At 35.0% G+C, this 14,084-nt stretch overlaps 1 protein-coding gene across 4 annotated transcripts; it reads right to left on the reverse strand.

Annotated features, from left to right (window-relative positions):
• Positions 1 to 8,980: 8,980 nt before the first annotated feature.
• Positions 8,981 to 13,765, reverse strand: LOC147503559 (alkaline ceramidase-like). Of its 4 annotated transcripts, none has more exons than XM_086556861.1 (3): positions 13,629 to 13,765; positions 10,760 to 11,075; positions 8,981 to 9,869 (listed from the first exon to the last, which is right to left on the reverse strand). In XM_086556861.1, exons 2-3 carry the CDS (start codon positions 11,041 to 11,043, stop codon positions 9,356 to 9,358), a joined length of 798 nt encoding a protein of 265 aa, XP_086412987.1. In that variant the 5' UTR covers positions 11,044 to 11,075; positions 13,629 to 13,765; the 3' UTR covers positions 8,981 to 9,355. The 4 variants fall into 4 exon arrangements, with proteins under 4 accessions (XP_086412987.1, XP_086412988.1, XP_086412986.1 ...); XM_086556862.1 differs by having other exon boundaries at positions 13,634 to 13,758; XM_086556860.1 differs by having other exon boundaries at positions 10,760 to 11,027; positions 13,634 to 13,751.
• Between the last annotated feature and the right edge of the window lie 319 nt (positions 13,766 to 14,084).

The raw sequence follows: 14,084 nt of genomic DNA on the forward strand, positions 1-14,084 counted from the left end.
GCCACCTGGATCTACTTCCAGACGACTACCACAAAGGTGATCCTTACACCCAGTGACCCAGTATCGAGCCGTACACTATCAGTACCAATTTTATCAAAGTGACATAGCGTGAGGCCGTGAGCTGTTGCCAAATTATTGATCCACCTTTTTCCACACGCAGACGGAGCTAACACTTCCTTGAGTTCTGAGACCAGCAATAGAGCACATAACAATGCAGCGACACTACCATCTAGTTATATGGGTATCTGCTACACTACAACAGCTCTTTCCAAACTTTTTAACAGACAGAAGTTGCAGTTCATACTCATGGAAGGTAAGATGAGTCAAATTAGTAGATAATGGCCAAAAGAGCAACATAATATATATAAGATGAGCATGAGGCCAACTCTGAGTTTGCCGTGGCTGAAGCAACCCATGGATAAACAAACTGTGATAGTAACCAATAGGCAAGGACACAAAAAGAACAGTGAAACCAAGCATAGTTTCAATAAGGACTACGAAACATACCGTTTTCAAAAAATCCACGCCTTTATCCAATTACACTTTTTTGGGATCCAGTAAATTAGCAAGCAATGAATCAGGATCAAGTTCAAATGATCTTTCGGGAACACCATCTCTTTCTTCACCCATCATTCTATATGAAGGGACCATGTGCAAAAATCTAAAGAGCTCCTTTGGTGGAATTTGAGATGGTGCCTTTCCATTCTTTGGCTAAAAAATATTAATATACTATTAGTGCTCCAATTCCTATCAGTTAATATACTATAATAACTATGTAGCAAATATTCTATCAAGACTACAGAGAGTCTTAACCAATATAAAGTATAAACCACCACAAGTTTATAGGTTAACTAATTAAAACCTATAAATCAGAAAAACGATGCTTACAGTCCTCATGACGATAAGCAATACATCCACTGAAAGAAAAGCCATCACCAATAGAAACAAGTGCATCAATCAAATAATCCTGACACAAAATCAATAGCAATTTCAGTTTCAACAGCAGTAATAATGAAAATGAGTGAAAACCAATACCTCTTTGTCTTCTTTTTTCGCTTTAGAATTCAGTGTGGGCTTTTTCCTCTAAAACTTGAATTTCAATGGAGAAGCTGAGAATGAATGGAGAAGGAAACGATACATTAGCTTGAGCTTGAACGCCATGAATTTGAAACTTAAAGAGTCATGACGTTTCAAAAAATAGAGAATGAATTTTCATGGATAGAGGTGTTGTTGGAGCAATTTAGTGTGAAAAAGAGGTAGCAAGTCAAATTTGAATAAAATTTGAAATACAATACCCGCTTAAAACATATGGTATCAAATTTTTTGGGACTAGGCCCAACAGTAATAGTAAACTTAGAGGTTAATTTATAAGGTGATTTAGTTTTAGGTCGTCCCAATAATATGGGTATTTGCGTTTGACCCACATTTTTACATTTCTTAGCTTTAGGTAACCCTATCGTTAGTTAACCATCATTTACCAAGTTTGACCGTCTATTGTGGTGTGTCTGGTGTTATGCCCTTTCAAAATGCCACAACTACACCTCACATGTTTTGCACGTGCCCACACCATAAAATTCAAAATCCACATTTCAAATAACCCAACACGTGTTATAATCGTGGGTCCTAATAGAGTGGAGGCTGCAAAAAAGGAGAAGCTCGCTGTTCCAAAATATCAAAATTTAAGATATATACAAAACTAGAATCCTACAAAAAGTGAACTTCCAATCACTTAGTAAAACATAATCTATTAACCTAAAAAAAAAACAATTGAACTACACATATCGAAAAACCAAGTAGCCTATTTTCTTCCTCTTCTCCATTATTTACAATTATTTATTGACTTCATTTTATTATGTCTATTGCAGATAATGACGTATGAAAATTACAGCTTATGTAAAAAAAAAAAAATTGCTAAAGGAAATTCTAGAAACAGGACTTAACATTCAACAAGATCCGGTCTACAATACAAAATTAGAGAGCAGACGATTCAAAAGCACTGTAACATTAAAGGTACCGAAAGACTTATTCTTTAACAATGAAGACATCATAGTTAAAGAAATTGATGGAAGCACCACATATTCTGTTGCAAAAGCAGAGGATTCAGCAACTTTTCACGCAATATAGTTTATAAAGAATGAACGTGATATGGAAATTGAAGACTTCAATTTCAAAGAACTTATGAAGAAAAGAATAGAAGTTGAAGAGAAACAGAATCAACTCAACATCCTCAAAAATATTATGCTAGATTATTTGGTTGATGATAAACACAACAAAGATAAAATATATTATCTCGAAGAAAAAAATAAAGGAATGAAGGGCATGGAGAGTTCCATAATAAAGAAAGAAAACCATGAGAATTAGTACTTGAATACCAAAATTTTATTATGTTGGTCACATAGTATTTTTTCTGTTAAACGCTTATTTTAAACTTTAGATATGCATTAATTTCATTTATTTACTTCATTTGTAGCAAAATAATGTTGTTTTGAAATATATTTGTAGTTAATGTGCTATTCGAACTGTAGCATTACAAAATAAGTCTTCTGATTTCATTGAAGTTCATGCCTGAAACGAATGAACCTAAAAATAGACGAACATTAATCCAAATTTATTGGAGGAAGCATTGAAAAAATAAATCTTATAACGAGTAGTTAAGTGGGTCAAACAGCGCATACTTGAGGATTCCGAACATCATCTCCCAATAATTAAAAAAAAAAACATATTTAGAAATATATATGGGCCTAAAATAATGCCTAAAGATCAAGAATAGTGCTCTTTTATCTGTTTCGTCTTCAAAGATCTTGAGCAAACCATTTTCCATATACTTTTACCAAGAACCAAGCTATATCCAATAATATAAGCATATGCCATGGTATAAGTTTTTTCAAACTTGCAAAGTATCAAGACATATTACATTTCAAAACATAAAAAGTGCCCTCCAAAACATAAAACTAACACCAACTTTTTAAAACTAACAAAAGAGCAATTAGTATTTCTTAACAATATCCAAAACTAGCATATGTGCTTCAGCATTGGACTTTGCTATCCATTTTTGTGTTTGCAAAGCCACACAGTTGTCTTCCAAATCCATAATCTGAAATATTACTCCTAATGCAGGTCCACTACTAAACCTGTCAAATCAAACATAAAATATTCAATTCAGTCAAAACATAAATTAGGATAAAGATAACACCCAAGTCCCCAACACATGCACATATACAACTTAACCCATTTTGTTTCTTAAGTATCTTAAGCAATTGGACTAAAACAATATTTGACTAAAGAAACTTACCCATCCATGGCGTCTACGGTAGTAGATAAATAAGACTACAAAAAGATGATTAATTGTTTGGTATAAACTTCTATTAAGCATAACTTTCACATTTACTAACAAGCAAAAAAAAATGAAATAGATGCCACCACACTCACTCGAACTTGCTGAGACAATGCACTTAGTCCAAAATCTGAGACTTTAAGAGCTCCGTTAGAATCAAGTAGCAGATTCTCCGGCTGCAATAACCAAATAATGGAAAAGATGTCTAACTCTGTTCCAACTAATCAAGTTTGTGAAAGGGAGGATCACAAGAACAAAACAAGGGCTTATTATGAACTTGGTAATGAACTAATGATGAGATCTCTGTTTTATGAGAACCACAAATTAAATATCTATAAAATCCAAGCTTCAATATAGTAGTCTGGAAGTAAGATTTTTGATACATAATAATAAAATTAAAAAATTATATAAAAACGGTCCCCGTTCGTTGAACGGGTCTGAAAATCTAGTAATATATCTATATAATAAGATAAGGTCTTTTTTCCACTAGAAGACAAAATTATAATAGAGGACGGTCTGGATCGTTTCTAGCACCATTGAACTGTTACTGAGTGACCGATTAGTCTCGAGATGCGCATTCTATTTCAATTTTTGAAACAGGACACAGGATGGGAACGGATCCCACTTGGTTTTTACTGTGGGTTTGAGCCGGCAGAAACACGAGTTTGGGGTTTTTTTTTTTTTTTTTTTTTTTTATTTTAATTCAAATCTTCTTGAAAACACACTCGCCTCTACAAATCTAAGTTTGCCTACTACTACTACTTACCTTCCACTCCAGAGTCACTGCTACTTGAGTAGGCTGGACAAATTTATTTTTAAAAAAACAGCTTCTCCTTTCAATTTGTTGCTATTGTTTGGTTTGATGATTTTGTGTTGTTAGTTGCAAGGGAAGGTGAATTTTATTGAACTCTCTTATTTGTTTGTCTTTTCGAATTAAGAAATGGATATGAAAGTAATGTGTACCATTTTTTTAGCTTCGTGTTGGGGTCGTTACTGGAGCATTTGATGGCGTTGCTTTGGGGTTGTTTTGAGCTTCATAAAAACTGTTCTTTTGGGGGTTTGTTAGAGTGTTGTTACGGTTATAACATGCAATTTGAAGTTCCAAGCAGAGAACACCGCACCCCCCCCCCCCCCTTCACATGTGCAGAAGCAATTTTGGTCATCAAATTCTCAGTAGTTCATTCATGTTTTCACTTGAATGCCCTTCTCATTGTTCATATCTGATGTTTTATAGATCGCTGCTCTTGGAGCAGGTAATTTTATGGTTTAGTAGTAAAAATGCAAAAGCTATTTTTCAATGTATAGGTTATGATATCTTATGTTCTTCAACTACAGAAAGGAAGCAACACTTCGTCAGAGAGGGGTACATTAGAAGCACTTACTGATATTTGGTTTCTAACACTAATGAATGTGGGATATGGCCAGAACTCTGCAAGGGAATCTTTATATAAATTCAAGATAATCCAGTACTTATCCCAATAATATCTCGGGCTTCCTCAAATTCGGAGTTGCCTTTTAAGCCATCAAGGCGACAATTCCCTATTCGACTAGCTTATGCCATGACAATTAATAAGTCGCAAGGTCGTTCTGTGAAATATGTTGGCATTGATTTGAGGACACCAACTTTATATGGCCATGTCCAGATGTATTTCAAAAAGAATATCCATGTTTCTTCCATATAATGCAAGAAATTGTACCACAAATGTCGTATACCCAGAAGTTCTACTCTAAGGACATCGATACCAATGTGAAAAGGCGAGTGAGAAATTAAAGAATGCTACTTTTATTGGTTTAGAAATTAAAGAATATATTGTATCCATGTATATATGCTATCTGTTTTTATGATTTTTTTTTTTTTTTTTTTTTTTTTAAATAATAATAAGAATAGAGATTATTTCCTTTTGAGAACCATCTCTTTTGTAAATAAAATGCTAAGTGTATCAAGTCTGAAAAAATCATGTATATGTGGTTTGCTTGCAGGTACCAAGTTAAATTACTAGAATTTTTCAGTGACATGTTTACAGTCATTGCTCTATGACACATTTATCTATAGGGTAGCAGAATGGTGTGTAACTATTTGAAGTTGTTCCAGCCTTCAAGGAGCTCCTAATCAATTTCAAGTTGGTGTCAAGTAGTATGCATAGAGGGGAGAGTGAGAGAAATGAGGAACTGAGTGGGCTTGGAGTATATATTTCATTTTATTTTTCCCTTTCGTTACTAGAATTAGAAGAATTAGTCCCAGGTGAAAATTTATGCGGAGTATTTTTTTAATGTTTAATGAGTTGTATTTTAGTTTTAGAAGTAATTTGTGTTGTATAAATATGAAGTTATATCTTGATATGGTTGATCTATGATAATTGTATTGTTTTGATTTTCAGGTTATGACAAAATTTAGGTTTTTGAAATGTTGAAAATATAGAGTTGACTCTGCTAGATTTTTTTATTTAAAAAAAAATGATGATGCATTTAATTCTAGGCTCTCTCCTGCTATGTTCCTCATTCTCATTTTGATATATCTTGAATTAATGAATATGTAAGGGATACGTGTAATGAGTTGGTTTGTGAGAAATGAAATGCATATAATTGCCATAAGCTCACTTGAGTATGCGGATGAAATGATTATGAAGTATAAAATTGCCACTGCTGAAAATGGTTATATCATTAATCCAGTACTACCATAGAGATGGTCTCTTGGGGTGTTGTTCAAAATAAATGTGTCTAGAGTGTCAACTGGCACGGGCATTCACTAGTATATAATAAGCTAGGGTTTTTTTTTTTAGAAAATAACAAACAAAGGACGGTCTAGATCTATTTTAGGATAATCTAATGGCTGCTGTGCACTTATTTTTCTTGTGTGTTTTTAAAATGAAATTAAGATTTGTATGCGCGTACCGGTTGGTAAACAGCCGTTCCGTTAGTGGCAGCTTGCAGGTTCGAGTCCAGTTATGGTATACTTAGTTTTCATTTTAAGCTTTTAAGATTTTTCAGTCTGTGGGTTCTGCTACTGGTTTTTTGAGATGGAGAAGGAGAATAAAGTCAAGTAAATTACTTTTGCTTCTGACTTTTTGCTTTTGTTCCCAACTAGTTAAAAAGTTGGCTCGTGGTACTATTTTGAATGAGGCAAATTACACTTTGGTTATTATTGAATTAACGAACCTTTTTTCGATTTTCTTAGCAAATATGCCATTTTAATATAAAGCATCTATATCATCGATACAAAAATAACTAAATATATTTTATATTATATAAGAGGCTCTTGGAAGTTGGAAGCTAAGAGCATCTCTATGTGGTTGTAGTATCACCTACATATTTGAGGCCGAAATTTGAGGTAAGTATCTGCAAAATTTGACCAAGTCTAGGTGGAGGCAAATACCAATCACAAATTTGGAATAGGGTCACTGTCGCACCGCATCCGCATCCGCATCCGAATGCAAATTTGCATCCACGGATGCAGCTAGACAAGTGATACCTCCACATTTGCCTCCACCTAGAGATGGTTTTTCGCGAAATTCGGAATGGTGGAGGCAGATATGCAAGTGATACCTCCATCTAGAGATGCTCTAAGGCAGTTACGGTAAAATTTGTTTTTGGAGCTAATAGTTAGAGGAGCGCGATATGCGAGAATAATGGGATATACTGGAGGTATATATTTGGCCCTTTTCAAAATTTACAATAGTATAATCATATCAAATATTTTTAAATAGTTATCAACGATCCAATCACATTTAACCAACTCAATCTTGAAGTACTACAAAGATGTCAAACCCAACAATTATGTTAAATATTTAAATAAATAAGAGGAGATAAGAGATACTATATTAGAATAATACAATAATTTGTTTATTTAACTTTCGTTAAGGATGATAAAATAAGTAAACTCTTAGCTTTTTTTGTTGATTATGTCTTTTTATTATAAATCCGGTTTAAGAATCCAACGATTTGTTAATTTTTTGTATATTTTTTGGATGGAGAATCGATATTTCAATGATTTTTTTTCTTGGTTTAGTTTGAAATGGTCATCTCGACCAATTAATCAGTCAATTCAGAGGTAAAATCAGGCCAATGAGAAAAATTGAAAAAATGGTAAAAACTAATCGGTTTACTACGATTAATCATAATCGGTGTTCAATCGCGATTAATCGTCGATATTGATAGCATAGCTTGGAAGGCGCTTTAATTTGGATTACATAACATTTCAAGTTAAACACTTTCACGCTCCTGCTCCCACTCTCACTCTCACTCTCCCACCCTCTTCATGTTATGGTGACTAAGGTTTTCACCCTATATTGGTTGAAAATCTACATATTAGTCCATCATGCAACTCCAATCTAATTGATTATTTTTGAAGATGACAATTTCTTTCAATTTATAGCGTGTGAAAGGTGCTTCGATGAGTACCTTTAATATAGACACAACTTATGGTGCTCCATTATGCGAGTAAAATCCTTCAAACCAAACTATTAATTGGCGAGAAAGCTAGAAATCCGGTACTCATCCCTCACATTTGGAGTTGCCTTTCAAACTATATATCAAGGTGACGATTCCCTATTCGACTAGCTTATGCCATGACAATTAGTAAATTGAAGGGCCATTCAGTGATTTGAGAACACCAAATTTTAGTCACAAACAACTCAATGTGGCTATGTCAAGATGTATTTCTTCAAAAACAATATATACAAAAATTGTACCACAAATATCGTATACCGAGAAGTTTTGCTCTAAGGACATCAATACCAATGAGAAAAGGTGAGTGAGAAATTAAAGATGGCGATTTATAGTTATAGTTGTAATTAATAAAACTGAGAGTAGTCTTATTAACGTTGTGTAATCTTTCTTTGATCTTGAGGCGGCATTATAATAAATGTTTAATGTAACATAAACAAAACATCCATGGATAATGTGTTGGATTCATATGGGTATCCCTTTATTTCAAATGTCCCTCTTTCAAAACTTGAGTATATTTCTTGATGGTTGCTGAACTCCATCTTCTCTTCAATATATTTGCCTACAATAGTGTTTGGGGTGTTGGGTTTATGCTCTTAATTCAAGGGTTTCTCCCCTTATTTGTTTCTCACTCTGATATGCCTTGAATTAATTAAGAGAGTGAATTTGTGGACAAGCTTGTCCACAAACAACAGTTTCTCATTGGTCCAAACCATTTTCAGGCACATAAACAGATTTTTTGGACAGAATAAACAGTTTTCTCGGGCACCAACTCCACCAATCAGTATTTGCTGTTTTGTGGACAGCAAATAGTAGCCTGTCGACAAAGTTATTCTGATTAATTAAGGTGTTGTAAGCGGTAAATGCAATGAGTTGGTTTGTTAGAAATGAACTGCATAGAATTGCCATGGCTATGAAGTTTAGAACTGCTGGAAATTAGTAGTGCATTCTACATACCCTATCTTTATAAGCTTATAACATCAATTCACTGCTGCCATGAAGATTGTCCCTTAGGGTGTTGTTTAAATACAATGTGTCTTGAGTGCCGTCTGGCACGGGCATTAACTCGTTCTATACTTCTATAATGATATGAAGATATTGTCCTTAGTACGAATTTGCAGAAACTGGCTCCGAGCCTCCGATGCTAACAACAAACTTAGGTGGGAAAACCAAAAACATAAAAAATCAATACTACAGACGACAAATGCAACTCAGATTTCTTCTCTTTACTCTGGAAAATGAAACTAAAAACAAATGAAAGCACAAACAAAAATAAAGATCCTGGTAGCTGAACATAATATCTTGTGTCAAGCTCACTCGCTTGGTCTAATCTGGTACACTACAAGTACGTCCTAAGTTTTACAGAAAAGATTCTACCCAAAAAGAACAGAAAAATCAAAATCAAACATATTGCAGGAGATGATCATCCCACCAAGTGTACACACAGTTGCTTGCTTTCTTTTTGCTCGTCAATGGTGGTTGTACTCCAAAAGATGGGATTGCAATCCGTTCGATCCTCCCTATATCAATCTTCTTCTCGGTAACTCGTATCATCTAATATTATCATACCATACTTCCTCACTGGCTTTTTGGTTTTTGAACTTTAACATAGGGTAAGAGACCCACAAAGTGAACGACCTTAGGAGACCAACCAAGCTGCTGAGCTCGGCAGAACATCAAGAATGTATTGGCCAAGTAGGTGTTAAACCCCATGAATATATGCCACATAGCATGGCCCTGCGGATTTAAATACCAAAAGGATACCTCCTTGCAGAAAAAACGATCACCCAGCCAACACATACTCGCTAAGAATAATGTTATCAAGTAGAGCTTGGCAAGTCGCTTGGTGGACACATCTGTTGTGTGGATGTAATACTTGTACATCCTAGGGATGCAGAGGAGACAAAGGACTACATAATGAACCTTGAAGCCTATGCCAAACCGCAGCTGCGAATACACAACAGCAAAGGCAGCGCCATAAAGGAAAAGGAAGGTAGGCATTGTACTCCGGTAGTGCCAATCTGGCGAATAGAGGATATAGAGGTAAAGGAGCATTTCCCAAACCATTGGCGTCTCATCACTTTGTTGTGTCCTGCAAATACATACATTGGACATCTATTATCATTTTTGGCATATATCAGAGATATTAAACTAATTTGAGTTGTTAGGAATAACTTTAATGAATTTCACTTCACATAGTATGATACTAAAAGGTGGTAAGAGACTAAGAGCTTCTGTTGTAGGCTAGATAGTAGATACTGATACTACTCGAGTGGTCATGTATAAGATGACTGGGCTTTGCACAATACGATTTTGAAATCGAGCATAAGTAAACAATTTCAACAAAGAGTAATCATAATCAACAGCAAAGGCCGCCCAGGAGAGGCACCTCTCAGATGGACACGCTGACAAGACCAGAAAAACTGGGTAATCTGCATGATGCTGAAATTTGACACCACTGCCCCTGGCCCCAAACAAACAACAAACACACACACAAATAATACTAATGATGATAACACTAAAAAAGATAAAAACTATAGAATATAAAATAAAAATAACAAGTCTCAATCTTAGCGATAGCCAATAAAAAAAGGATAAATAAGAATTTAAGATCATATGACTGGCGGGTGGTCATTTGACTTGACGTCTTTCTTATGAATACTTCCACCAAGTTATTACATATTGATAGTTGCAGAATCAACAGCATTAAAACCATGTGAGATAAAATACAGAAACAACGAGTTCAATCGATTCAAAGGTGAGTATTATAATTGCAATACCAAAACGATTCCTGGAAGCATGTACTAAAATAATGCCTAGTACTTTATAAGAGCACATAAGATTTAGATCAAATATTCAGCTATCGTAGCAACTAATTTAACCAAGACTTCTAGGCACAAAAAGTTAATGGTGCACTACATGTAACTTAAGTCCTAACCAAATCACAAATCCTTCCGGATTCACAGGACATAAAATACTTACACATTCTGTAGAGTGGTATGGAATAGCACGCTCCCGATTGAGAGTATCATGTTTGATATGTGAAGAACGCTAAATCTTTTCTCAAATCTCTGTCTGAAGGAATTGATAAGGCCAATTAACGCCAAAAGAATGCATGGGACGTTCGACAAAGTGTTGAAGAACTCTGCAATATAAGAAGAATAGACATAGTTTGTCTCACACCAATCAATGGTAGATGTGACTGGTCCCCAAAAGCTTGACACTGTCTCTGTCATTATATTGGATGTGCCTAAAGTGTAAAACATGCAATCAATCAACAGACCAATAAATCATGTGCCTGCAGGTACAACATTACAAATAATTAAATCGCCAAAAAGACGAGACAACCAATTGATAGATAAAAGACTTGAAAACTTCGTGCTTTCTTTCTGCCATTACCAATTCCTTATAGCCAGTTTGTTTGAAGAATAACAATGTTTTTCCAACTTCATTTCGCTAAGAACACCTCAATGTCCAGGGGATATACAATGCACAAATGAGTTTTTTTTTGGGTATTCTTCGTGGCAATATCACGAACGAGGATACTCAAAGAAAGAGGTCTAGTGCATCAAGGGTGACCCTCATCTTCGAGTGAAAAATATCTCAGGGTAATATCTAATATGCAAAACGAAGTCCATTTCAAGTGGTTCTGAAGAATATAAGTCCTAAGAAGGGAGTATAGCTCATAGCGACAGTACTATGCTCAAGTAAATATTTCCATTCCAAACTATAAAAACTGACTTCGGATGTCAACTCTATCCGTTGAACTGCGAAACAAAGATGCATATCATGCTTTAAATAATTCTGGCGTGTTTTGGAAAGACAAATTTAGCGACAGTTTTCAGTTAAAACCGCTGCTGACTATCACTAAGTGTTTAGCATCTTTGAGCTAAACTCGGATATTTTCAGCTTAAAGCATTGGTCTGTAGCATACCAAACAGCTGCACAAGTCCAGTACGTACTAAATTGTTTAGATCCTAGGTTACATGGACACGCCATATTTTGAAAAAAAATCCGTGTCGGATACGTATCCACATGTCCATGTCAGACACATATTGCATGTAATTTACCTCCAATTTTGATATTTTGCTGTGTCCGACAATTTGTATCCGTGTCCGATACGGCGTGTCAATGTAACCTAGTTTAGATCCTATAGAAGCAAGTGGTGAGGGACCTATGTAACAAGCTCTTCACCTAAAATAGCCATGTGTACTTGACAGTAGTAATTTAAAAGTGGGCAGTACAAGATCACTAGAAAAATCTTAGATATTGTTAAACATGGCTTCCACTCACACTCCAAAATTCATGACTACCAGGAAAAAAAAGATCATTCTGAAGGCCAACGTGAACCAGGGAATTCACAATGATTATTAACTTCAAGAGAAATCCCAATGATTCAAACAATCACTTGTCAAATGCTTTGACGTTTTGTTGAAGAATTTCCAACCTGTTGGAAAGGATGGTCGTTGGTTGGAAGGAGATCCAACACTATGCCATTCATATGCGTACAGAGAGGATCTTCTGAACTTAAGCATCGGATTTAGGGTAGCCAGTGGATACGGAACTATGTTGTTAACAAAAGAACTACTAACCATGACTTCCAATCCTTGAGGGTTCAAGTCCCTCCTTTCACTCATGATATAGTGGTAAGACACGAAGACTAACAAAAGCAGAAGTAAATTTAAGTGCACGGAGACTACATGGAACCGTATTTACGATATAAGTCAACTTTTACCTTCTGAACAAGTCCAAATATCCACAAATTAAACAGGTGTAACGAATCGAAGATAATGGTTACACTGAGAATCTTTTCTTGTTTCGGGGTTCCTTCTACGCTGATCCAGGTGAGACAATAGGAACCTCTCTACAGAGATCACTTATTCTTGTAAGATATCTAACATTAAAACCAAGTCCAGATAAATATATGTACGCCACCTTACTGAGTTAATCAGCTAAGTGAGTGAAGAATGATATCACAGCTTCATCCCTATCATTCCATGACAGTGAACATAAAAAACCAGGTACAGAGCCACCTATTGATTAAGACTTTTTTAGCAATTCGTAAAAGTTTTATAAGGAAAGTCGTCAAAAAGGAGAAGGGATATTAACAATCACTCCCTTCTGTTTACAAAATTACCAACAGCAGCAACCCTATAACTGCAAAGCGCACTACTAACTATATCTGTTGCTTTCTCATAACATTCACTCTATCCATGTTCCCAAATCAAAGATGGGGTCTCATTTTTCCAAACAAAATTTCCAAGTAACTATCTCTTTGAAGTTACACATCACACAGCGCCTTAAGACAACAGATAACATACGAAAATCCTTCAGGTAAATGTTCAGCAAGGGGCACTTATTTCCTAAATGGTGGGTCAGTCTGCCTAAAGACTTAAAAGGCATCTCCGTCCTTTTGTCCATCCATTCTTCTCGTTGTCCGCTCTTGCCCAAGTAGAATACTAGACAAGTGGAAGTGAGTTGCACCAAAAACAAATTCCCCTCTTAATCTCATCTTCTTCCTTTCCCAAAGGAACACGCTATCCATTCCATGTAGCAACTTTAAGTAATCTTTTTATGGAGTTATTACTTGTTATATGCAACAATAACAACTAACTGTAACCCTAACCCAAATTATATATGACGTAATAATAATAATAATAATAATATACTACAAATCATTTACACTAAAGTGCCCATCCGATATTTCCATCTGAAAACAAAGCTACAAAGTAATATAACCCTAAAATCTGTATATATCCTAAACTACTTGTAATGAGATCAATGAGATCTGTGTTGCAGTTGTTAATCTTATTAAGAATATATGAATAAATAAATAGAAAGTGTAACGGACCTCACCGAGAAGGTTGATCTGTTGCTTTTCCCTCCACAAGCAGTTTAGAAAGGAAAAATAAATATAAAATAAAAATATCAGATTACTGATTTGAGTGCCCATCCAAACGGGGTCTAAACTCTAAAGTTACTAGTATATATATCGGATATTTCGATATTTCGGAGGGCACATGAAAACGAGGGTCAAGGACCAGATTCATTCATTAGTCGGTGTGTTTTTTATATTCCGGATCTGTCCTCCAAGAGCATAGAAAAAAGAAAAAATATCATTCACTCTCTTTAAGTTATCAATTTAATTGTAAAATAAGAGAGAGCAACCAGTTGTAAGACATAACGACACAAGCTATATATTGCAAAGACAGAACACAATAAGATATTAAATTTTCAATTTTCACCAACATCCCAATTTGTTGAAGGCAATAAAACTAGGGGAAATGAAAGTTGAAAGACAATAACT

Source organism: Coptis chinensis, chromosome 4 (assembly GCF_015680905.1).
Source record: "Coptis chinensis isolate HL-2020 chromosome 4, ASM1568090v1, whole genome shotgun sequence".
Lineage (NCBI taxonomy): Eukaryota > Viridiplantae > Streptophyta > Magnoliopsida > Ranunculales > Ranunculaceae > Coptis > Coptis chinensis.

Bases quoted from the DNA above. Each gene is read 5' to 3' on its own strand.
- LOC147503559 (XM_086556860.1), bottom strand. From the start codon at position 13,730: ATGGGCACTCAAATCAGTAATCTGATATTTTTATTTTATATTTATTTT. The intron at 11,028-13,633 runs GTGAGGTCCGTT...TTTACACTTTAG, and splicing joins GCAACAGATCAACCTTCTCG to GCACATCCAATATAATGACA. The intron at 9,870-10,759 runs GTAAGTATTTTA...ATGTATTTGCAG, and splicing joins CATACCACTCTACAGAATGT to GACACAACAAAGTGATGAGA.